General features: G+C 42.6%; 1 protein-coding gene across 9 annotated transcripts in view; it reads left to right on the forward strand.

Annotated features, from left to right (window-relative positions):
* Window positions 1-26557, forward strand: part of HDX (highly divergent homeobox) — an 89808-nt gene that overhangs the window by 19893 nt on the left and 43358 nt on the right. For all 9 annotated transcript variants that reach the window (XM_065556529.1, XM_042853313.2, XM_065556530.1 and 6 more), the window contains 2 exons: window positions 5388-6512; window positions 17329-17382. In XM_065556529.1, the coding sequence (XP_065412601.1) occupies window positions 5388-6512; window positions 17329-17382 (1179 nt within the window). The remainder of the gene's footprint in view (window positions 1-5387; window positions 6513-17328; window positions 17383-26557) is intronic.

Below are 26557 nucleotides of genomic sequence, written 5' to 3' on the forward strand. Positions count from 1 at the left end.
TAGTAACATGCCATTTGCAGACCAACATGCCTCTTGCTCTGCTGGCATTTTGTAATCCCCACCCCTCCTTGTCTAACTTGTCTGTTTAGATTGTAGAAGCAGAGACTATCTCTTACTGTGTACAGTGCCTAGCACAGTGGGACCTAGATCTCAGTTGGGATGCATAGATGCTAACACAGTACTAGGAAAAAAAATAATAATGTAAAAGTCATACAGAAAATACAATTGTGTCTCTGATGTTAATCTCTGTATTGAGTCTTGATTAGTTTTATGTGTTAGTATATTGCCATCTTGACAAATTCTTGAATTGGCTTGGGGATAAGGTAAAGACTTATTCTGAGATTCTCTTTAATGACTTCTTTTGAGTCATGATACCATTTTAAAAACAAGCACAAGCTTTATCACAAAAAGTAGATGATGCAATATATTGTTTCTTTCCAAATTAGGACCTGTACAGCCGGTCCTGGAAAGAAAGAGAATTTTTTTCTTTGTTGAGATACTTAAGCATTCAAACCAAAATGGATTTGGACATTCCCAACATAGAAATTTCAGAAATAAGCTATTTCTTTAATAGTTAACATAACTGTAGTTGTAAAGTATTTTACCAAAGCAGTTTTACTTCAGTTTCTTGTATATGTTTTAAAATAACTGTTTGATTTGACAATTGAGTATTAATTTTGCTGAATGATGAGGTGATTTTTCTATTGGTTCCAAGCTGTTTTTTTTTATATATTTTACAGTTTTTCTTTTGATATAATTTCAATTTGAGAAGATATTATCTGAGTAGTAGTAAAACAAATAGTACCACAGGATGCAATAAGTTTTCAGATACCCATTTCAAATTAACGTCTGTGATTGTGAGCCAATTGGGAGAGAGATTAATTTGCTTTTTCCTGAAACTTGTGGCTAGAGATGTTTGGGTTGTAGGCTGCTTGTTTCTGTTTTTTCCTCTTAAGAAGAGAGCAGAACTAAAAACATTATGCGAGGAAGCTAAGCCCTTGCTAATCCAAGCACTTATATATGTAACTATTAAAGTCAATGAGATGATTTGCATGCTTAATCATGTGCTTAACTTAAGTGCTTTGCTGGATCGGGGGCTACATATCATTACAATTGTTAAATTTATGTTTTTATACTGATCACTAGAACTTGTAAAATGAGACGTCATCATTGGTATCATTCTGTATTTTGCATGATACATGCTAGTAGATGGATGGTAATGCAGAAAACTGCTCTCTTCTGTTAACATGAGCATCAGACTACTTTTGTATTGGGGTGAGATTTCCAGTGAATTTCCATAGATATGAGGTTCAAATATTAAAAAGCCATAAACAACTATGTGGGTGTATCAGAATGTAAGGTGTGGTTGGCTGCCTTTTTATTTTTATTTTTAAATACTTGTATAAAATCCAAAGCACAGAATAAAACCTCCCTTTTGTTCTGTGTAAAACTGATCACTTGGTTTTGTTAAATTTTCAGCTCTTGTTTGAGTTAACTGGTCACCATTTTGCTTCACACCAAAGATTAGTGAAGTGGCACCGCAAAAAAAATTGCACTATGTGCTCTATGTACACATTTACAGTCTGATCCTGCATCCATAGATGTCTAAGGAGTTTTGTCACTAACTTGAATGTGAGCAGAAGGAAGCCCTTATTTTCTGGTGGTTCCTTATATCCATAACTCTCCTCTTTATACTGGAGCATATAAATTAGCAGAAATCTGAAGTCCAACTTAGAGCTTGTGTACACTTAAAATGCTAGTGGTACATAGGATGACCAGACAGCAAGTGTGAAAAATCGGGACAGAAGGTGGGGAGTGATAGATGCCTATATAAGTAAAAGCCCCCAATGCCCCTCTGCCATGTACATTGGCCAAACCGGACAGTCTCTACGCAAAAGAATAAAAATCGGGACATCTGGTTACCCTAGTGCTACAGCTGGACCACTGCAGCTGTGCCACTGTAGTGCTTCAGTCTTGATGCAACTTACATAGTGGGAGGGGTTCTCCCATTGGCTCCGTCAATGGAAGAATTCCTCTGTCAGCCTGCCGCTGTCTACATGGGGACTTAGGGTGGCTTAACGCCGCTGCTCAGGGGTGTGGATTTTTTTTAGCCTGACCAACATAGTTAAGCCAACCTGATTTTTCTAGTGTAGACGAGGCATCAATAGACAGGAGACAGGATGGGTGAGGTAGTATCTTTGATTGGATCAACTTCTTTTGGTGAGAGAGATAAGCTTTTGAGCTACACAGAGCTCTTCTTCAGGTCCGGGAAAGGTACAAAAATGTCACAGCTAAAGAGAAGGTGGAACAGGTTGTTTTGCATAAGTAGTTAACATATTGTAAGCGACCATTCAATGTGGAGTGGACAGTTAACACCGCTGCAGTCATAGGACAAAAAAAGGAGGATTAGTGGGTTACAGACTGTTGTAATAAGGATAAGGCATAATCCAGTGTCTTTATTAAAACCGTGATTTTTAGGGTCTCGCAAAGTTATAAATTTAAGCATCTTTTAAATGTGTTGTGCGAGGATGAGGCCTGAGAGGTCAGATATGGAGTGGTCTGAAAATTGTGATATTGTGTCTTTGTCTTTTATAATTTTTCTGTGTGAGTTCATTCAAGAGCATAGTGATTGTCTGGTTTCACCCACATACTTGTTATTGGGGCACATGTTGTGATAGGCATGTTCAGCACCTTTGTCTACATTTTAATTTAAGCCTGGGAGTTTGAATTCATAACTTTGCTAGACAGTAAAAATCATGGTCTTAATAAAGATACTGGATTTATGGCTTATTACTACAATCTGTAACCTATTAAACACCTTATTTTTTATATATATATATATATATTTTGGTTCTATGACTGCAGAGGCGTTAAGTGGCCACTTCACCTTAAATGGTCTCTTACAATACATGATAACTACTTATGTTAAACAATCTGTTTCACCTTCTGTTTAGCTGTGACTCTGAGTACCTTTCCCAGACCTGAAGAGCTCTGGGTTAGTCTACCCTGGCAATGCTCCCAGTGCTCTAAAAATCCACCTCCACGAAGGGAGCAGCTCGCAGCGCTGGTGTGCTGTCTACGCTGGCGCTTTACAGTGCTGAAACTTGCTGCTCTCAACGGTGTGTTTTTTCACATCCCTGAGTGAGAAAGTTGCAGCGCTGTAAATTGCCAGTGTAGCACAGAAGTTGATCCAATAAAAGATATTCTCTCACCCATCCTGACACCAACATGGCTACAACAACACTGCAGTCAACTTAATACGAAACTCTTATGAGTGTATAAATTAATCCCACCTCTTTCATGGTAAAGGTTGTTTGTGTAGTACTGATATTGTAACATCATACATGCTGTCATAGACGCCAACTTTCTAATGTGTTGGGGGGTGCTCCCCTCCCACCTCGCCCATACTCCACGCCTTTCCACAAGGCCCCACCGCCACCTTGTCTCTTCCTGCCCCTCCCCCGCTCCTCCTCCCTCCCTCCCTCACAGTGTCTCCTGCACGCTGCGGATCAGCTGTTCTATAGTGGGCGGGAGGTGCTGATTGACGGGAGGCACTGGGGGGAGGAGGAGGCTCTGATAGAGGGACTGCCCCCACCATTTTTTTTTCCGTGGGTGCTTCAGCCCAGGAGTACTTACAGAGCCGGCACCTACACCTGCTGCTTCTAATAAGCAGTGCCCCTCTGCCATGTACATTGGCCAAACCGGACAGTCTCTACGCAAAAGAATAAATGGACACAAATCTGACATCAGGAATCATAACATTCAAAAATCAGTAGGAGAACACTTCAACCTCTCTGGCCATTCAGTAACAGATTTAAAGGTGGTAATTTTGCAACAGAAAAGCTTCAAAAACATCCTCCAACCAGAAACTGCTGAACTTGAATTAATATGCAAACTAGATACTAAGGCTTAAATAGAGACTGGGAATGGCTGAGCCATTACACATATTGAATCTATTTCCCCATGTTAAGTATCCTCACACCTTCTTGTCAAACTGTCTTAAATGGGCTATCTTGATTATCACTACAAAAGTGTTTTTTCTCCTGCTCATTTTAATTAATTAGCTTCTTAGAGTTGGTAGGGGAACTCCCACCTTTTCATGTTCTCTGTATGTATATATATCTCCTCACTATATGTTCCATTCTATGCATCCGATGAAGTGGGCTGTAGCCCATGAAAGCTTATGCTTAAATAAATTTGTTAGTCTCTAAGGTGCCACAAGTACTCCTGTTCTTTTAGCAACACTCTGTTGAAATGCTGAAGTTAGTGTTCCCCACTACCTTTCTTAAATATATTTTTTATTCATTAGCTTCAGAGCAAGTTTTCCTACTTGATGTATTTTGTTTGAAACCAGTAATGGGTTTTTTGGAACTTAAGTACAAAATCACTAAAGATCTCTAGATTGTTCTCTTCAAAAGAGACTTTTGCATAAAACAGCCTCCACTGTTTTAAATATCTTGTATATAATTCCATATATTTTCACTTGCCAGTGTAGCATCTGTAATGGGAAATTATTCTGTCTGTTGAACCTAATCCCCTTAGTCTGTATTATATTTGTGAAATCAGATCAATTTCTCACTAAAAGCAGCTCTTGAGGGATATGATTTAAAAAGTTAAATTAAAAAGACAAACATTTTTACAATTCTTTTTTGACCAATCTTCAGTTAATTCCCTTTCTATTGGAAAACTTTCCCCCTGTCTTGGGATGCATTGGTACTTTGAGGACTACACTTGTATTTTTTTTTTTATTAAATTAAAAAATAAGAGAAGATAGAAGTGTTTGTAGTATGGCAATTTTGAAAACATCTCCTCAGCTATTGGATAGTAAAGATACTGATTATGCCGAATCTCTCAGTATAGTTACTGGTTTCAGGAGTACCTTATTTTCACTAGATGTAAAAGTTGAAATTGGGAAGGGGAAGGAATTAAACACCTAGTGTATCTTTGTTTGGTTTTCTTCACAATAATAAATGAAAGGTAAAACCAAGTCCAAGTATGTGGAGGAGAAAACCACAAGCTTCTGCCATATTTATGCAAAGATAATTTTGGGACAAGAGGGTAGATGCAACAAGTTGTATATTCTTTTCTGAGGTGGGCCAGAATTGGAAATCTTCACTCTACTGAACTGAAGGCATTTGGATAAAATGGGACCTGGATCCGCATCATTTGTGGTTTTGATTTTTGCATAATCAAGACATGTCTCTTTCCCCTCCTCCCTCCCCCCTACAACTAATTTTGATTGCTACTCATTTCTAATATATTAGTAATTTAAATCTTAATTGTAAAGACTTATATACATGCTGAAGTCTTTGCAATATTGAGGCTTTGAATATTAAAAAAACTGACTGTGGCTAACATTCTTATATATTAATATTTTGTATTTGCAGACTTGGGTTGGCAATAAAAGAAGAAAGATGAGCAGCAAGAATGTTGCAGAATCTGGAGGCACCCCACCCAGAACTGTTCCTAGCACCCCTACAGTGCCTCCAGAAGTAGCAGTCAGAAATGTGGTAAACATTGCTCGATCCCAAAGCCAGCAGTCTTCTTGGACATCATCTAACAATGATGTAATAGTAACTGGTATATATAGCCCAGCTAGTTCATCCAGCAGGCAGGGATCCACGAAACAGACTAATGCTTCAATGACTGAGATACATAAAAACTCTATTCAGAGACCACCTGGAAAAAGTGATACAGAATTTCAGCAGCAGCATATCCCTATAGGACGACAAGCACCACATTGTAAAGGTGCTTCGTTGCTCCTGGGGGAAAAAACTATTATTTTGTCAAGACAAACAAGTGTGTTGAATTCTGCAAACTCCATATACAATCATACTAAGAAAAATTATGGTGGTTCATCAGTCCAGACTGCAGAGTTAGTGTTACCTCAAAAGCCAATAATATGCCACAGGCCATGTAAAGCTGAACCAGTGGGGTGTCAGAGGTTACACAAACCAGAACACACAAGCCTTGCATCACACATCCCATCTGGACAAAGAGCTAATGTTCGAGACCCTTCTTGTAGCACACAAAACTTGGAAATTCGTGAAGTTTTTTCCTTGGCAGTTACTGATCAACCTCAAAGAATTATGGGAGGAAATACAACACAGAAGCCTTGTTCAGTCGAAGGCAGTTGCCTGTCCATTGCAATGGAAACAGGAGATGCTGATGACGAATATGCTAGAGAGGAAGAGCTTGCATCTATGGGAGCACAAATACAAAGTTATTCAAGATTTTGTGAAAATAGCAGTTCCCTTCGAGTGGAGAACCAAAGCACAGCTTTGTCTGGACCAGGCAGAAATGTGAGCTGCAGTTCACAGATGGTGAATGCCAGGGACTTGCCTGACAATGTATTATATCATAACAGAGACTACCGCTTGCCTCCACGGACCTCATTACATACACCATCCAGTACACTGTATAGTAGTGCTAATCCATCAAGAAGTAACTTTTCTCCTCATTTTACATCTTCAAATCAACTGAGGCTGTCGCAAAACCAAAACAACTACCAGGTAATCTGTAAATTTATTTTTGCCTTTCAGATTTTCAAGACAGTCTTCTTCTGTGAAAGCTGAGAATGTAGACTAATATATCCTGATCCACTGATGAAAGTTTACCCTGTTCCTTGGCACTGTTTCAGGTTTTCTCCTACATGCTATGAGCTGAGTTTGGCATATAGGGCAAATCATATCAGTCACTCCCTCCTTTTTGAGTGTACCCATCCCCTCTCCTTGAAATGAAAGTTTTGGATTCATTGTTAGAAATGGTAAGCATCAGTTCTTCCTCCTTCCCCCCCTCACCAGGCTACCATCTACTCTTTTGCTTCCTGTTTTTTTGATGGGGATTGGGATCTCCTTCCAACTAGTCAGGGTGTTGGCAGACACCAGTTGCAAAGGTGTGAGTCCTTCACCCTTGCAGTTTAGTTTGCACCATTTGTGTTACAGGAGATGTAATGAGGGCATCTCTAGGACCTGGGTTGCATCTCATGCCCATAAAATATGCTTACAGGGGTAAAGAGAGAAGAGAAATGTGAGTGCAGGTTACTGGGGGGCAGAAGAAAGACCTGTGTCCAACAGTGGCTGGAGCATTGCAAACCATTGTGGATCCATTTGTTGGAGGAAGAGAAAATGCAGGAAGCATCAGAGTTGGTTTGAAAGTGGCAGAACGCTGTGTTTTCCAGCATAGCGCAGAGCCTGGAGCCTGAGTTAAGGTGCTCTTGATGATCATGATGAGGAGATAGCTTTGAGTATTGTCTCCTGACATGACATTGGTTGCTGTTCCTCTTTCAGAGGAACTGTAGTCTCCTAATGGTAAAGCTGAGGCATCCCAGAAGTTCAACACCTTCTTCTAAATACTTTTCTCACTACTGTAGTTTGTTAACTCTTCAAATAAATGACACTTTTCATCATAAGATACTACCAGGAATGTCACAGTTCTGTGGCAGTCGCAAGTTTTGAAGGCCCATTATGTGCTAGCATAGACCCTATCCATAGTTTTTGTGACCTTTACGAATAGGAATTGCAAATCCTCCCAAGCAATCTCCTTGCCATTTTGGGTGCATGTGGTATGCTTATTTATCCTTTCTCTCCCTTAATGGATAGAGCAGGGGTCGGCAACGTTTGGCACGCGGCTCGCCAAGGTAAACACACTGGCGGGCCGGGCCAGTTTTATTTACCTGCTGACGCGGCAGGTTCGGCCGATCGCGGCTCCCCACTGGCCGCGGTTCACCATCCCGGGCCCATGGGGGCAGCGAGAAGCGGCGCGGGCGAGCGATGTGCTGGCCGCGGCCAGTGGGGGGCCGCGATCGGCCGAACCTGCCGCGTCAGCAGATAAATAAAACTGGCCCGGCCTGCCAGGGTGCTTACCCTGGCGAGCCATCTGCCGAACGTTGCCAACTCCTGGGATAGAGCTTTCTTCTCTCAAGAGATGGTCAATTAGCATTTGCTGTTAAAGTGCAAATTTGGATCAGAATGTTATTTAAACAAAGTGCCATTACTTAAGAAAAAACAGATTTTGTGAAAATGAAGAAAAGCCTGTAAACATATTTTTGTCTAGCCGTGAGCTGTTAAAAGCTGCAAAAGTGCAGGCTGTACAGCTTAAGAATTGGTAACTTGAAACTTCACATATCTAAATGTATTTTCTTGTTTTTCTTCACTGTTGTTGCAAACAAATGACATTCTTGGTTTAGTTCATGACATGATGGCAATGGGAGATTCTTTTTGATGTCTCCTCATTATTGGTTTTAGGAAACTAGATATCAAAAGTCCTCATTAACTTGTTAAGCATTAGGCCAGCTGTTCACTTGAGAAATTAGCAAACCTGTAACCAGCCTTCCCATAAAATGCATCTTCATTATTATTTTATAATCAGGAAGCTTGAATCAGTTTTTTTTCTACTGCACAAATAGACCAGTTCTTCCTCATATTGCTGTAAGAAGACTTCAGACAGTATCAGCCTATTTCAAAGGATTCTTTTGTTCCTGGGAAAGGGAGTCTTTCTGTTTAGTCTTAATAGTATGGCTTTGTACTAGTTACCAGTGGTTCAGTATATTCTTTTCCAAAGTATATCCCCTAGGAATGCATCCCTTCCTAGGGAAAGAGCCCTTTTGAATGAAAACTGACTTGCCCTTTGTGTGCAGTGTAGTTGTAGCCATATCGATCCCAGGATATTAGAGAGACATGGAGGGTGAGGTAATATCTTTTATTGGACCAACGTTCTGTTAGTGAGCGAGACAAGCTTTTGAGCCACACAGAGCTCTTATTCAGGTCTAGGAAAGGTACTCCCAGCTTCACAGCAACAAGCAAGGTGGAACAGATTGTTAAGTGTAAGTAGTTAGAACATATTGTAAGAGATCATAGTAGCTAATGACTTACGCTAAACAATCTGCTCCACCTTGCATGTTACTGTGAAGCTGGGAATACCTTTCCCAGACCTGAAAAGAACTCTGTGTGGCTCGAAAGTTTGTCTCGCTCACCAACAGAAGTCCAATAAAAGACATTACCTCACCCACCTGGTCTGTTTTGTTTCCCCTTTTGGAAGATGAGACTCCTCATGCTAGTTCATGGTGCCTGCAGTGTGGTAAGATACAGTATAATACAGATCAGAACATCCTAATCATTATTACTTGTACAGATTTATTACAATTGTGTCAGAAAAACTAACAAATGCAATTGAACTATTACAATCAAACCTGGCTCCTTATTAGGCATTCCTTTTCATTCCCTTTGTTTCTATGGCTTGTGGGATGAAAACAAGGTGTTTCCTGGTCAGTGGGCCTTAGAAAGGGACCAGTTTTGCCTCTGTATTTCCTCTGACTTTTGTGTATGTCCCTCGTGAATGTTTTGCAACGTGCAGTTTTTGGCAAGGCCAGGAATCGGGGTGTCACTGTGACTAGTATGGCTCACAGATGTGTGTGCCAATCTCAGGTCAGACTGTTAGAAAACAAGGCAGACACCCCAAACTGGTGGTATATTTTATTATTATATTTCACCAAGCCAGTAACAAGTGTGAACTCCTGGATCACTGTATTAATCTTAGCATGGAGCCGCAGACAGTCCTCCTTAGGCTCTCCAACCCCTACTTTACCACCAAGACAAACTGGAATTTGTGATAAAAGGTTATTAAAACCAAAAGTCACTGCACATCAGATCACTCCTGACCCCAAAGGGCCAGTCACTTACCCCATGTCATTGGATTTTCTTGCTCTCACTCCAAAGTCAAAGCTGTACCCAATTTCTGTAGTAAACTAACTAAAGATGTATTAGCTAAGAAGAAGAAATGAGTTATTGAGACGTTAAAGCAGGTAAAATACATTACAGGTGAGTTAGAGTTTGAATGCCAAATGATGGGAGAGCTGTAGTATGCTAGTTCTCCTCCATAAGTCTCTCAGGGTTACCCAAAATGGCTTTGGTGACCTCTGTCCAATCACTCAGGATTCCCCCTGTCAGTCCAGAGATACTGGATCACTCCTCGGGTTTCTTCTTATAGCTGCTTTCCCCGGAAGGCAATCTGGCAACTTCCCATCATAGCATGAGCCCTCCCACAAACTTTCTGTGTTTAGTCAACAAAGGATTTTCCATTGTTGAACATAACGACCTATACTTTGAAGTTAACATGCTTCTTCATTTACAGTTCAATCCCGTTTGATGGGCAATTCAGTTGCACATACATGCACAATGCATTCAGTTACAGCAATCCAGACAATCTTTCATTAGTTTTCATGAACAATGTGATAGCCAGAAACAATCCTTCATTAGTTTTCATGCAGTTTCACACATTAAATAAATTCTCATCTACACGCTAGGGATGTAAAATAGTAAACGGTTAACTGGTAAGCATTAGTCTGAACGGATAACGCAGCCCAACCATTAACCCCCCCACCCTGGGCGGGCTGGCGCAATCCCAGCTGCACCGGCCTCCCAACTCCAGTGCCCGGTCTGATGGAGCAGCCTGAGCCCCGTGCTAGCGGGACCAGCCCCAGCAGCAGCCCTGAGCTGCACCAACCAGCTGGAGCAGGGTTCCCTGGCCCCTCTCCCTTTAATTGGTTAACCAGTTAAACAATATAATATTACAGCCAGGGTTGTGTGGGTTTTTTTGTTCATGAAGCAAGTCCACTGTCAGCGTACTCACTAGGTGAAAATTATCATTTCTCCTTGCATTCTTCTGATATACCAAACTAATTCTTTGATCTTAGTCATAAACTGGAAACCCTGCTGTCGTGTATTTCTTCCTGTAGATTTTGTGGTCTCTTGTAAACTTTGCAATCTTGATTAGCTGGTGATACCGTGTTCCACAAGACTTCTATTGTAAGACACACAAATGTGTCCTACGAAGATAAGTGTCTCTTATCGCTTGCCTGAACAGAACCAGTTTATCACCTTCTGGTGACCTGTCTTGTGTGCCTTAAAAACAGTTTTCAGCATATATACATAACTCCATACATATTATTGTACATACACTTTTCAGTGATGATCGTTGTGAAAGAGGCTTTCAATAGAGGCCTTAAATGATACTCTTTGGGCTGGTCCACACTAACCCCCCAGTTCGAACTAAGATACGCAACTTCAGCTACATGAATAACGTAGCTGTAGCTGAAGTCGAAGTATCTTAGTTCGAACTACAAGATACAAGATACTACAAGTCCACACGCGGCAGGCAGGCTCCCCCGTCGACTCCGCGTACTCCTCTCGCAGAGCAGGAGTACCGGTGTCGACGGCGAGCACTTCCGGGATCGATTTAGCGCGTCTAGACAAGACGCGATAAATCGATCCCAGAAAATCGATTGCTGACCGCTGAACCCGGAGGTAAGTATAGATGTACCCTTTGAAATAAATATGTAGGTACTAGACCCAGGGGATCCCAAACCATATTAAGCCCTATGCCTTCTGCTATTTGGCACCAAGAGGTTCCTGAGTCACAAGCAGCCTACCACTTCCTCAAGTGGGGCTTCTAGAACATTTACCATTTACCAGTGGGGGCGGCGAGAAGTCGCAGCCAGCACATCGCTCGCCCGCGCCGCTTCTCGCCGAACCTGCCGCGTCAGCAGGTAAATAAAACTGGCCCGGCCCGCCAGGGTGCTTACCCTGGTGAGCCGCGTGCCGAACATTGCCAACTCCTGGGATAGAGCTTTTCTTCTCTCGAGAGATGGTCAATTAGCATTTGCTGTTAAAGTGCAAATTCGGATCAGAATGTTATTTAAACAAAGTGTTGATTATTTTCTTATATACATTTTTGTATGTGGCAAGGATCCACTTTTAAATTTGATTTGTTTTTAATACCTAAAACAAAAAGACACGTGTCTAAAGCGCTGATCATCCTTCAAAATCAAATGCATTATTATATAGTATTGTATAGTAGAGCACCCCAACAAGCCAATAACCAATTCCATCTCTGACCCTTTCCCCACATAGGGTGTTTCTTGAGGGCAATAATTTCATAATGAGAAAACTGTCAAGATAGGCTGGCTTTTTGGCTAAGAGCCAGGATGGTATCCCATTAAGAGAATCTACTGCCATGAATATTTATGACATACTATGCTTTTACATATTAAGAGTTTGTGGGAACATAAAGAATATTTGGTAATGGTTTTTCAGTGTCGGCTTTTATTGTTCTTTTGGAGAGACATTTGAAAGAACCGGGAAAAAAAGAAAAAGCTTTTAGATTTTAGTGGTCTGACACTCTAGCATATGCAGTCATTTATTGTTCATATTATTGCTCGAGTGTAGTATAATTTAATTCATCAACCTGGGAATGAATATCCTTATTCTTAAATTCCTGGGAAATCCTTCGGATTCAGAAACATATGAAGCTTGAGTTACTGAATTGTTTGAATGCTCAGTTATTGTAACAGATAGTGATTAAGAGCAAGAAGTGATGATTTGTGTCCTGATGAATTCATTACTGTTAAACATTAGCAATTAGTCATAACCTCCCCAATTGAAATCATTTAATCAAATTTATGTTAATCTAACACAAGAACAAATTTAATAATCAATTTTCATGACACAAAGGGGTTCTTTGGAATTATTTATCCAGTTATTTATTCATCAGCAATTTTCTGTTCAAACTATTAAAAATGAATAATCAGTGACTTAAGACTTTTTTAATCATGAAGCAAGGCAATTTTACCAAGTTGCATGACTTTTCTTTTTTTGCGGGGGGGGAGGTAAAGTGAAATTATGTATTTAAGCTTCTTTGTACAAAATGTTAGGATTTCATTTTAGTTAAATTTAAATGAACATGAGGTGCTTTTTTGTTTAATACATTAGCTTTCCCTGTTTGGAAACATTATTGTTAATACTGTACTGTGCTATCTGTAATTTGCCCTTATTTTGTACATGAAAAAGTAAAACATTGCAGCCAGGTACAGATGAGGGCTGGGATACCTTTTTAAAATGTTAGTTCTAAAGCCATTAGTTTATTTAGTGATATGGCAATTATGGGTTATGTTTTTTCTACATTCTTTTTGAAAAAAAGAACTGGTCCCACTTTGTTTCTCTTATGAAGAGTTGTTGAACACATGAAAATGTCAAGATAGAAATTCTAGATTTATCTGAAATTAATAGTTGACTAACAGACGTAGAAATTGCTAACACCACCTGTAGTAGAGACTGGTGCTTGTTTTACCCTTTTTTTTTTTTTTAAGTGTGATGTGGGGCCTTTTCTTGTCTAACGTGATTTATGTCAATTAAGACAGTTCTTTGTAAATATCAGCTTTTATGTGTTTGTGTATTTGAATTACTGTGTTAATGTAGGGCCAGGTTCTGATACTCTTACTCAAATTGAGTAGTCCCATTTAAATCCAGTGTGATTGCTCAAGGAGCTAGATACTGTTCTTCTTGAGTATTGTTCTTCTTGCAGTCCAGCCCCTAAAAATTAATGTGAGTCACATAAGCAGTGTAACAGTTTGGTTTAGCTTCTTAAAACTATGTTAAAATGAATTGGTGGACAAATGTTAAAAATATACATAGTATCTTTAAATTCTTGATTTTTTTTCTTGTTTTGTAATTGAAAACTCTGCCTAACAAACTGCAGATACTATGTAAATACAAACATTGCCTTTACCTTTCATAATGGTGAGAGCAAGTAATCATTTGATACAATTTACCAAGGATTGCGGTAGATTCTCCATCACTGACAGTTTTTAAATCAAGATTTATTTTTTTAAGAGATACACTCTGGGAATTATTTTGGGGAAGTTCTATGGCCTGTGCTATACAGGAGGTTAGACTAGATGTTTACAATGACCCCTTCTGGCCTTAGAATCTATGAAACTATGAACAGTTTCCACAGAATGGTATTTTGACAAAAACACTGGTGATGTTGACTTTCCTGTTTCCCTCCCCCTATAGCAGGGGTTCTCAAACTGGGGGTCAGGACCTCTCAGGGGGTCACAAGGTTATTACGGGGGGGTCGTGAGCTGTCAGCCTCCAGCCCAAGCCCCACTTTGCCGCCAGCATTTATAATGGTGTTAAATATATAAAAAGTGTTTTTAATTTATAAGGGGGGGGGGTCGCATTGAGAGGCTTGCTATGTGAAAGGGGTCACCAGTACAAAAGTTTGAGAACCAGTGCCTTGGGTGGCTAGGTGTCCGGGTTTTGACTGGAAAGTCCGGTTGAAAAGCGGACCTCCTCAGTGTCCAGTCAGATCTACTGACCAGACACCCAAAGTCCGGTTACTGCAGATGGGAAGGCATTGGGTCATCACCTGCACCAGCCCCTACTCAGCCAGGGCTGCCTACTACCTGTGTTGGGCAGCTGCAGGTCCCAGCCCTGGCTCTGCAGGTGAGTCCCTTTGCGGAGGGAAGAGCGTGAATGGGGGCAAGGCCTTGGGGGAGGAGACGGGACAGGGGTGGGACCTTATGGGGAAGAGGTGGCAGGGCGGTTCCAGCACTCCTGCAGGAGTGTCCATTTTTTAAATATTACAAAGTTGGCATCCCTATCCCTTTGTGGTCCAACGTGAGAGGGCATCCTGATCGAGCTAGAACAGTGTTTCCCAAACTGGGGTTCGTGGACCACTGGGGGTTCGCAAAATGTTACAGGGGGTTCCCGGGAAAAAATTCCCCTAATGGCGGACAGAGCTGTCCCTAGGGCCCCTGGGCAGCATGGGGCCAGCAGCCTGGAGCCCCTGGACTTCCAAGAGCTAAGCAGATCAAAGCAAGCACATCTATCACACTGCGGAGATTTAAACTTCAAAACTCCTTATAAGAAATGGAAAGGGAGGTGGATATTTTTTGCTGTTTTTAAAAGTAAATAGGCAGCTAGTATTGGTTTTTTTAAATTATTATGAAGAACAAGTTTAAGCTTTGTTGTAACTTGCGTTGTTTGCCTGGACTGCTCAAGACCTGAATGCTTGTGTAGGAAGAACTCTTTGAGTTGGCTTCTTGAATACCTTCACTGTCACACATCTGATACTCCTTGATGAAGCATAGGAGCCTTGTCTTATAACAGGCTTATTCAAAGTGATACAAGCTACGAAAGTGAGATCTTGGAAGAGTGTTGCCATTTTCATAATGTAATAAAAATACTGTAATGATAAATAATAGTGTGTAATAAGCATGTCATAAAAACAAATTTTATACTTCCAAGATCACTGCTTTTATAATTTATACTCAGGTAAAGGAGAAAATCCCTGGAAATATTCATTTTTAGGAGGGGATCCGTGAGACTTGACATTTTAGTGAAAGGGGTTCACAGGTTGTTGAAGTTTGGGAACCACTGAGCTAGAAGATGGCTCGCTGAACAGGAAGTTTGGAAACTCTTAAAGGGTATTTTCTGTACAAAAGTGTCTTGGCAAGTATAAAGGACAAACTTTTAGCTGTGGAAGATATAATTATAGTTTTGGATATGCATTTGTTCAGAAATTAGTAAATGTTTTTAATGATGAATATAATTCAAAGAGGGAAGTATTATATTAACCATATTTTGAAATAGGTGAGTTAAATCTATGATGGCTTTCTTTTCTTCCTTTTATTAAACTGTTTGAGAGTCTCTTCAGTTTCTGTTGTAAATACAAAATGTTTGTACCAGAATCCAAAACCAGCCTAGAATGTTATTTCATACCCTGCATGTTTGAGTCAGAGAGAGAAAGAAGTACACTTCAGGTTTATGTAAGCAAATGGCTCTTTGGAAGGGTGGGAATCTGTGGTGATCAAGAAGAGAGATCCCCTGAAAATGATCACTTATTACTCTAAAATGCAAATTCCGCTATTAGAAAAATTTGATGCTGAAAACCAGCTGTTTTGAATCTGGTTTATTTATTAATGTCTCTGGCACATTACATGAAAAGCAGTACCATAAACAGATACAATTGGAAGGTATGTTTTGGCAGTGAGTGGTTTCATGCACTTGGCCCATGAGCCAGATCCAGCCTGCTTGATGGGCCTAGGACAAACTCAAATGATGTAGAATTCAGGTTTTCATTTCAAATTTCTAGGCCTCATGGTTGCGAAGATACAACCATCTGAATGTGTCAGTGTAACTTTGTCTAGCTTGAAGCAACTATTTTCCAAATTTTGACTTTTACTTTCATCTTGTTGAGGTGTTACTTCTGAAACCTAACCATGACACTTTAAAAACAAGAAAATTTAAAATAATTTGGGTGTACAATTTTGCCCAACTTGCAGTTACTGTAATTGTGCATTGAAATTGGGTAATGGTACGTGCCACTAGTCGTATATACAAAGGGCAGAAGTGACACTGATTTTAGAAGTGCTTTGTATCCTTTTTTCCTGCTGAGTGCAACAGTAGCTTTATTAAAGGCCAAATTCTGCTTTCAGTTACACTGGTACATCTTCCACTACAATAAATGAAAGTTGCCTCCGTACAACTGACTAAACAAATTGGCTCTAAAACAATAGTTATTACTAAGGACCATATTCTACCCATAGTCTTTGTGCAAATCTCCCACTGGGCCTGATCCAAAGAGGTGCTAAACCTTTGTAACTCAATGATAGTAGTAGGTAGTCAGCAGCACTCAGTATTGTGGTCGTGTTTATTAATGGGAGATTGGCTGGCTGTTGATTTAGGATATTATCCTAATTTAGTAGTTCTGTTCTACAGACTATAATAAAAAAATGTATTTTGGCCAGTGCTACAGAATAAATTTGATACTCTTTCAGTAAGGGCTCTGTAAATGTTTTGATTTCCACAACATTTAAAAAAAAAATTGTTTAAGGACTGGTGTTACTATAATATAGTACAAAGTCAGTCCTGAAACTTTAGGTCAGTAAGAGCAACTCTGCTCACCTAGCTCGTCAGAGAAGTCCCACAGTAATCAGGCTACTCACATCAATAACACAAACAGAATTTGGCCCCCTATGAACAGGGGCGGCTCCAGGCACCAGCGCAGCAAGCGCGTGCCTGGGGCGGCAAACCGCGGGGGGCGGCCTGCCGGTCGCTGTGAGGGCGGCAGTCTGTTTGCGTTCGGCGGCATGCCTGCGGGAGGTCCGCTGGTCCTGCGGCTTCAGCGACAATTCAGCGGTGGGGATGCTGAAAGCACGGCACCGGCGGACCTCCCGCAGGCATGCTGCCAAATCTGTGTGACCAGCGGACCGCCCACAGGCGCGCTGCCGAAAGCCGCCTGACAGCCATGCTTGGGGAGGCAAAAAACATAGAGCCGCCCCTGCCTATGAAAATCTTGCAAGCATTTTTCTTAAGCAGGAAGGAAGCATATTTAGATCTGGATAGACGCTTATCACAATGAATACACACTCTTGAAGCTGGATTATTTTGCACAAGTCATGCAAAAGCTGTATGCATAGTATTATTTGCCATACCAGCAGTCTGAGCATGTGCATTATTGATAATTGTTTTTTTTTTGCTTCCACAGATTTCAGGAAACCTTACTGTGCCTTGGATTACAGGGTGTTCCAGAAAAAGAGCAGTAAGTACATTTCCCTTGAAGCAGCAAATGGGCCAAGTAAAGGCATGGAAAAACATTAGAATTTTTTTTTTTAATGACCTCTAGAAAAATGTCACTTCAAAATGTTTTAGACTTCGAAATGTTCAGGCGATGGGATGTATTGTGTTTCACAGTGAAATAGTGGTTGGAAGGGTGGGTGTTTATAGAATGTACATGGAGGGTAAGATCTCATTAGTGAGAAGGTAAGATATGAGAGTAATCGTTCTTAGCCAATATATGAAGGATAAGAGATGGGATAATGATACAAAGGGAGATCAATCTGGAGGAGAGTGTGTTCTGATGTGGGTGGATAATGGTTGCACATGTTGTGGAGTACCACGATATGGAGGGTATGGGATAGTATCAAGGGTACTTTATATAGGAACATGGCTCATACTAGAAATGTAGAAAAGATACTGTATGAGGGTATAAAGGTGCTTTGGGGCTGTAATAGGATGGTCACGGATGTGAGAGTGCACAGTTAAAAAGTTGTCTGTCAAACCAGAAAGGACGGTTAACTTCATTTTCTCCCCATCCCTCACTTTTTATAAAAGACAAGTAAGTATTTGCCTGTTTGCTGTTAATGACCCATCCAATTTGACTGCATCCAGTGTTCCACATAGAGTAAGTATTTAATTAACTCAAAATTGAACTGGCTCATTTCTGTAGTGGCTGCCAGCACCTACAGGAGGAAATTTCCACAGCCCATTTATCTCAGACATGGCTTCATAAACACACACGTTTCATATCTTTACTTCTCTTGTCACAAGAATGTTTTTGCTTCAAGGTTTGTCTTCACTGCAATGTTAGCCTGAGTTATCTACACTTCAGTTAACTACTCTCGAGTTTCCTTAGTTCAAATGAGCATGGTAACACTGCAAAACAACATCTGAGCAGCACCAAGTGGTAGTATGAGCAGCACAGAGTAGCTGCATCATTAGCAGGACTCAAGCTTTTTTGTAAGCTCTCGGGGAAAGGAGCCATGTACTACTCTGTATTTTGTACAGTGTCTACAACAATGGGGCCCCGTTCACGGTTGGTTGGCACTACCATAATAGGCATGATTAACAATTCATATACTCTCTGATGGGCCAGGCAGCGCTTGAGCTGGAGATTTTTGTGCATGAGTGGGAATCTGATTAGGGGCAGCACTCAAGTTATATTTCTAGCTAACACTGTAGTGTAGAGAAGTCCTCGGTCTCCTGAGCTGATGCTGACTGCATGTGTGCACGTGTATGTACATATTTTAAAAAAATAATTCTCTGAATGAAACCAAAACTGAAGTAGTTGGTCTCCTGATTTCCTACTGCTGGAATGTGCCCATATTTTCTGGCATTATTTTCCTGGGGAATAGTCGTGTTCCATAAATACAATGTCAGGATGGATTAGTTTTGTGTAATGGCCTCAGAAACCATTGTTTTCCTCCTGTACCACTGTGAAGATTGGAGTCACAGTCCCTAGAGTTAAGCATCGCAAGGTTGGTGGTGAGGTGCTTGGCTCTGGCATTCACTTCCAATCTAATAAAAAAACTCATATTTTTTTATATATATATATATATATTATATAAAAGTGGGGTTTGGGGTCCATGGCAAGATCTCTGTCTTCTGATAGGCTACTTCATCAGGGGTAGAAAGTTGAGGGGTTCTTTTATACTGTAGGTTTAACTTGTCTGCATGTCCCTTCTTTGGCTTTCATTACTGCTATGTACAGAGAAGCTAATTTGTTTCACAGCAGTTTGCATAATTTACAGCAGTCAGTTTCAGAAACAATGTAAATATGTAAGATATTTTAAAGTCGCTATTAGCAGTCCTTCCTCTAAGTCAGAATGCAGTATATTTTCAATGGTAGAATAACTCTAGTGACAGACTGATGTCACAAAGAGCAACTGGGAAACCCAGTGGAGTGAAAAATAGCTCACCACAGCTCTTTAGAAATGCAGAATAAGACTTTGTTTTCATTAAAAAAAAAAAAAAAAAAAAGCCCTGCTAATGGAAAGAGCAATGAAGACCGCTCCAAGTGAGCTCTCTCAAAATGAAACTTTTTCCCTACAGTTTACATTACTTTTAAACTAATTTTAGAATGTTCTTGTTCTCCTAAATCTTAGATAATCCTTTAAATAAGCTTTGAAATATACTTCTGTTTGTATTTATTTTGCTTTATTTCATTTTAATTTCCATGAAATGAAATCTTAGATTGTAGATTAGCTTGTCATGTACAGGAACTAAAATGTGCTGATGTAGATGCATAATTTTTTTAGCTTATGGAGTAACTGTAAATCTGCTCTGGAAATACAATAATGTGTGTGCCAAGAATGCTGTTTAGTAATCTTGGTTAACTATCTTGATATTAATTTGTGTTGTTAAATAGCCTGAATCAGTGCAATTGAAGATGCTTTGTAAACCATTTTTGACTGTTGCAGGTTTACTAGTCTAATGAATGACAGCAGTTTCCCATCTTTCACATAATCTCTCAATTTGCACAAGGCAAATTATATTCTAATGAGATCCAAGAAAAGGACAAAATAATTTGTATTTGTCTGAACATGTGGTAGGAAAACAAAATATCTAATTTTGTGTTGTGATTCAGAATAATCTAGAGAAGGGTTCTACATAGAGTTGTGTAGAGAGAAATTGGAGAAAAATAGAAGGCTGTACAGTATTAGATAGGTATTTAGGGTGTACAGTTGAACTTCATTTGAAGTGGTATTTCTGGCAGCCTTTAAACTTATGGGTTGTCTCCACATGGAGTTGTTCCTGATTAATCAGGAACAAGTCTATGTGTGGACAAACCCTCAGTTTATCTCTAAAGAAAAAAAATTACTTTGCAATCAAGAAAAATAGTAGGCTATGTGTAACATCTGTTTAATTCAAATATCTGAAACACTTGGGAGGTAATATATTAAACATCCAACACCCGATCCCTTCAGTTAAGGGATAAGAAAAGTTTACAATCTGCATCTGTCCTCCGAGGAGACCTCCAAGGACAGAGAAGAATTGACACTCCTCGTGTGTCTCAGACAGAACATATTTATTTAAAAGAAAGCAAAAAACCCTAATGCGTTGTTTGTTTGTGAAAGGTGCCCCGAGTAGCAGATGGGTTCCTCTTCATAAATTAAAAGAAATAATTACAAAAAGGATACTTGCCCGTATACACACACACATACTTGGTAGATCACCTTTAAAAAACAACAGTCTCTTACTGATAAAAAATGAAGAAGGAAAGCAAAAATAGAAAATGTTGTTATTGTGAAGTTTCCTTGTAGACTTATGTCATTTAACTTTCTGCTATCTGTAATAGTAGCCACAGGCCCTTCTGAGGAACTGATCTAGAGTCAAAACCACAGTCTTTTTCCATACCTGTTGCTGTAGATAGGAAATCATATTGGTGCTTCCTGTGAGATCTGTTTCCTTTGAGAGTTTTAACAATAATATAAGTAATTGGCAATTTACAGAAGACAAGAAATAAAACTGTTAGATATTAAATACGTGGATTATATATGCTGATGCTTCTGTCATTTGTGTACACAAGTGGCAAGTTTGTATGTGCATGTGTGGAGGACCTGGTATGGAAAACAAACCCTCGGAATTGAGGTGAGAAATGTAGTTTCATCTAAACAACTAATTTTTTCTTATGATATATAGCTTTAACACTAGCCACTTCATCAGCTTTTAAACTAGGATTTTCAGTGGCAGATACTAGGGTTCATTTTGAAGTAACTCCTACATACTTGGTTTCTTGCTTGCATTTTAATTGAATGGCATGATGCATAAATTGCACTCATTCTAAAAGAATATTCACAAGTCTTTCAGTATGGTTTTAGGTTTCCATCTGTAACAAGTCTTCAGAAGGAGAAATGGAAATGACATATATAGTCAGATCTTCAAGCTCAGGACCCCATGTGGGAAAGCAAATATGGATTAAAGCCACCTCTGTCCTCCTTTGGCATCAATAAGAGCAGCCTCAGGACTGCTGTTACACGCTTTGGATGCAGTGGCCCCAGGGGGGCTGCTCTGCTGGCTGGAGATTGCCAGAGGGCCTCCTCGACACATTCCTGACAAGTCTCCTATGAGGAGAGGAGGCTGGGAGTGGATGGCACAGAGTTAATGAATTATGGGTGCTCAGCACTTGTGGCCTTGCCTAGCTATGGACTGAATTGCTTACCTTTAAACATTCAGGTTCGAAAATTTTGGCCAAAGTGTACCCATGGGATTTGTCCTCATCCTACCTGAAAACATATCCCTCTGTTCATTCTTTCTGGTCTTAAAAACTTTTCCTCTGTGGCTGAGTTAGCTGGATATGTAAGTGTAGTTCAGCCTTACATCTCTGTACAGTGGCATGAATATAACCCTCACTGAAGAGAAATGCTTTTAAGTGTTCCAGTGACATTTTTTTTATTTGACCAATTCTTGACTGAACAATCACATGCTCTGTATGCAAAGTTATTAGAGTGATGGCATATATCCATTACACAATGGATGTGTGCATCTCATGCAATGGTGCCAGAGTTTTCTCTAGCGGTGGCCATGTCTGCTCACTGATGTTCCTTTGCTGCGAGCCGAGGCTATAAAGGGATGGAGCCGTCCTGCTCATCCTTCAGGTCCTTCCTATCATCCGTGGTCGATCGGAGCATACTGTCTGTTTGTTCCTTCAGTGGAGATTGCAGTGAACGTGCACGTTTTAGTTAGTCCTACTTAAAAAGTAGGAAACCATCCACAAGTGCCATGTACCTTAGTAAATAGAAACATTTCTTTATCTGGGTGGGTATGCCTACACTGCAATTAAACACCTGTGGTTGGCCTATATCAGCTGACTCAGGCTCACAGGGCTCGGGCTGTGGGGCTGTAAAATTGTGGGGTAGGTGTTTTGGGTCCAGGCTGGACCCTGGGACCCTCCCCCACTTGCAGAGTCACAAAGCCTGGGCTACAGCCTAAGCCTGAACATCTACACTGCAATTTTATAGCCCACAGCCTGAGCGCCGCAAGCCTGAGCCAGCTGACATGGGCTAGACCTGGGGCATTTAATTACAGAATAAATATCCCCTGGGTTTCCTGTGCAATCTACCATTCAAAAGATTTTTGATTATTTCTTACACTTAAGAGTCAGTTTTGGTGATCAGCTCTATATAAAAGTGCACCCTGATCACAATTTTGGAGTTTCACCCTCACGTCATGGGACTGCGTTCTCCAACCTTATGACCACCTTAACGGTTTCTTAAAGGCCTAGAAAGATTGTTCACTCCTATCAGGGACCCCACTCCATACTGGGATTTGAACTTAGTGTTATTAGCACTTATGGGCTCCCTTTGGAACTGTTAATTACCATTTGTTACACCTTTCTGCAAAGGTGGCTTATCTAATAGCCATTGCCTCAGCAAAAAGAATGGGGGAATTACATGCTCTAGTGCAGGGATCAGCAACCTTTGACCTGTGGCCCGCCAGGGTGCTTACCCTGTCGGGCCGCGGGCCAAAGATGGCCGATTCCTGCTCTAGTAACTGTCCATATAGTTTTTACAAGAATGCTGTACAGTTTAGGCTAAACCTAAGTTTCTCTCCAAAGTAGTATCTGATTCCACCCCAACCTATCAATATATATTTACCAATCTTCTTTGCAGGGCCTCATACTCAAAAAGATGAGCAAAAGCTCTGCACTCTGGATGTTTGCTGAGCACGAGCTTTTTATCTGAAAAGAACAAAGCCTTTTGTGTCTCTTCCCAGTTGTTTGTCTCCTACTCAGAATGAATAGGAAGGCATCCTGTAACAGTACGACTTTCCAAGTGGATCACTAGCTGAATTATGTGCTACAAGATCCAGGGCATCATGCTTGTTGAAAAGCTCTCTGCACACTCAGTCTCTACGGTATTTGTGGGAAATGTTGCTGTCGTGGATGTCTATATAGAGCGGCAACATGGTCTTCAGTCCACACTTTTGCTAGACATTACAATCACATCAAGAGAAGATGCTAACATAAGGAAAGAGTTCTGTCTTCCACTAAGGGTACATCTACACTACAGGGGGGAGTCGATTTAAGATACGCAAATTCAGCTATGTGAATAGCGTAGCTGAATTCGACGTATCGCAGCCGACTTACCCCGCTGTGAGGACGGCGGCAAAATCGACTTCTGCGGCTTTCTGTCGACGGCGCTTACTCCCACCTCCGCTGGTGGAGTAAGAGCGTCGATTCGGGGATCGATTGTCGCGTCCCGTCGGGACGCGATAAATCGATCCCCGAGAGGTCGATTTCTACCCGCCGATTCAGGCGGGTAGTGTAGACCTAGCCTCAGACTCCTAGCTCCCCCAGAAACTGCTTGGGAGTCATCTGGTGTAATGGACATATGCAGTTACTCGAAGAAGAAAAAACAGTTCTTCTTCGAGTGCTTGCTCATATCAATTCCAATTAGGTGTGTGCGCGCCGCATGCACGATCGTCGGAGAAATTTTCTACCCTAGCAACACCCGGTGGGTCGGCTGTGGAGCCCACTGGAGTGGCGCCTTCATGGCGCTGGATATATACCCCAGCCGACCCAGCGCCCCCTCAGTTCCTTCTTACCGCTCGTGACGGTCATTGGAACTGTGGAGCGCGGCATAGCTGTTCTCCACTCTCCCTAGCTTTACCCGTTGCTTCTTGTAGATAGTTGTTAATTGTGTTTTTTAGATTAGTAGTTGTTGTTAATAGTTATAAATAGTTTTTCGTAGTTAACAGGGGTTAAGGGGGCCTTTATTCCCCCCTTCTCCTCCCCCCCCCCCTGGCGCACAGCCGGGCTCATGCCCAAAGTTCCCGGCTTAAAGCCGTGCGCGACATGTGATAGGCCTATGCCAACGGGAGACCCCCATGACTCTTGTCTGAAGTGCTTAGGGGAGTCTCACCAAACGGACAAGTGCAAGATTTGCAAGCCCTTCAGGCCAAGGATGAAAAAGGAGCGGGACTTCAGGCTTAAGCAGCTCCTCATGGAAGCGGCACTTAGCCCGGATCCTCCTTCAGCGCACCAGGTTCCGGCACCGAGTGCTTGGGTGCATAGTGCCCCAGCGGCACCTTCCGGTACTGCACTGCGGGCAGACTCAGAAAAGGCGCCATGGCACCGTCCTCCCTTGGCACTGTGTCCGCCGCAAGCCCCTCGGCGCCGGTCCCTGTCTCTGGGACATAAAAAGCCCCGTAAGACTCAGGACGCTGCCGTCCAACAGACACCGGCTCCCCCCGCACCGGTGGTAGAGCCGCACCCGGCTTCCGAACACCAGAGGATGCAAGTATCATCAGCACCGTTGACTCCGGCGCTGGGTGTAGAGCCGTTGAGTCCGGTGCGGACTGGCTCACCGCCTCATCAGGTGGTGGAGCCCTGTCTCCCTTCTACACTGGAGACGTTTGCCACGGCGAGAGACCTCATCGCCCTCACGGAGCCGGCGCCTTCTCAACCCGCGGCACCGCATGCCCTTCATACGGTACAGTCCAGGGGCAAGCCTACCCTGATACGGCCGCCATCTCCGGGCGTGGACTCGCGGCACCGCTCCCGGTCTCGGAGCAGGTCTCGACGCCGCTCGCACTCCCGGTACCGATCTTCATCTCGGCGCCAGTCGTACTCGCGGCACAGATCTACCTCCCGGCATCGGTCTTCTTCTCGGCACTGACCCGAGCATCGGTACCGGTCGGAGTCAAGGCACAGCTCTCGGCACCGGTATGAGCGCCGCTCCCATTCCCGAGGCCGCTCCCGGCACCGAGGTTACAGAAGGTCTTCGTCATCCAGATCCGGATCCTGGTACCGACATGCATATCGGCACCGTTCTCGATCCCGGTACTGTTCACCGGCACCAGGCAGAGACCGCTCGCCGATGGATCGGCACCGCTCGGCACCGTACCAGGATGATTCCCTACACCCACGCTCGGCACCGCCCTGGCCCTCGAGATCGGCATCTCACTCTTCTGAAGAGGCTCCCCGTTCAGCGTACCTTGCTCAGGGTCAAGCCGCAGATGACTTGGGTCATTGGCAGGAGGGGGCAGAAAACCTTCGACAAGATCCTACGCATTGGTCTTTCTGGACCCCTTGGGCGTATCACCAGGCTCAAGGGGCTCCACTAGCGGCCTCTCGCTCGGCTCACTCTGAGCCCAGGGTTCCTGAGGCCACCATCTCCCGTCCTCCCCAGGGGGTATGGAGGCTCCGGCCCCGACGCCCACGCAGGAACCAGTCCCTTGGAGCCGGACCCTCACACAGATCCTTTATCCCCTGAGGCGTCCTCCTCCTCTTCCCCAAATGAGGTAGTGGCGGGTACAACACCCTCAGGCCCACCTCCTATAGATCTTGTGCCCACCAAGACTTGTTACGTAGGGTGGCACGAAATATGGACCTACAGGCCGAGGAGATAGTGGAGGTGGAGGACCCGGTGGTGAGCATCCTTTCATCTGATGCCCCAACCCGGGTGGCGTTGCCCATTATCCAAACAATTCAGGCTAATGCTACGGCCCTATGGCAAACCCCGACCTCCATCCCTCCAACTGCCAGAGGGGTAGAGAGGAAGTACTTTGTTCCCTCTAAAGACTATGAGTACCTCTACACACATCCCCCACCATGTTCACTGGTAGTCTCATCAGTGAACGCCAGAGAGCGCCATGGCCAGCAGGCGGCAGCGCCCAAATCAAAGGACGCTAAGCGCTTTGATTTGTTTGGACGCAAGGTTTATTCGGCGGGGGGTCTGCACCTCAGGGCCGCAAACCAACAGGTGCTCTTAAGTCAGTACAATTATAACTCATGGAATTCCATGGGTAAATTTAAAGAGTTGGTCCTCCAGGACTCGAGGGAGGAGTTCAGGGCCCTGGTGGAGGAGGGCAAAAAGGTGGCTAGAACCTCCTTACAGGCCTCCCTCGACATTGCGGACTCGGCCGCCAGGACTCTAGCGTCTGGGATAGCCATGCGACGTGTCTCCTGGCTCCAGGTTTCGGGGTTACCACCAGAACTGCAGCAGACCCTGCAGGATCTGCCGTTCGAGGGCCAAGGCTTGTTCTCGGACAAGACGGACTCTAGGTTACAGAGCCTCAAAGACTCGAGAACCATCATGCGCTCCCTGGGGATGCATGTCCCAGGACCTCAATGCAGGCCCTTTAGGCCACAGCCACAAAGGTTCTACCCTCTTCCTCCTCGTCCGAAACAGGACTTCCCCAGAAGGCGGGGACGA

The sequence above is a fragment of the Chrysemys picta genome, chromosome 9, assembly GCF_011386835.1.
Source record: "Chrysemys picta bellii isolate R12L10 chromosome 9, ASM1138683v2, whole genome shotgun sequence".
In the NCBI taxonomy this organism is placed as follows: domain Eukaryota; kingdom Metazoa; phylum Chordata; order Testudines; family Emydidae; genus Chrysemys; species Chrysemys picta.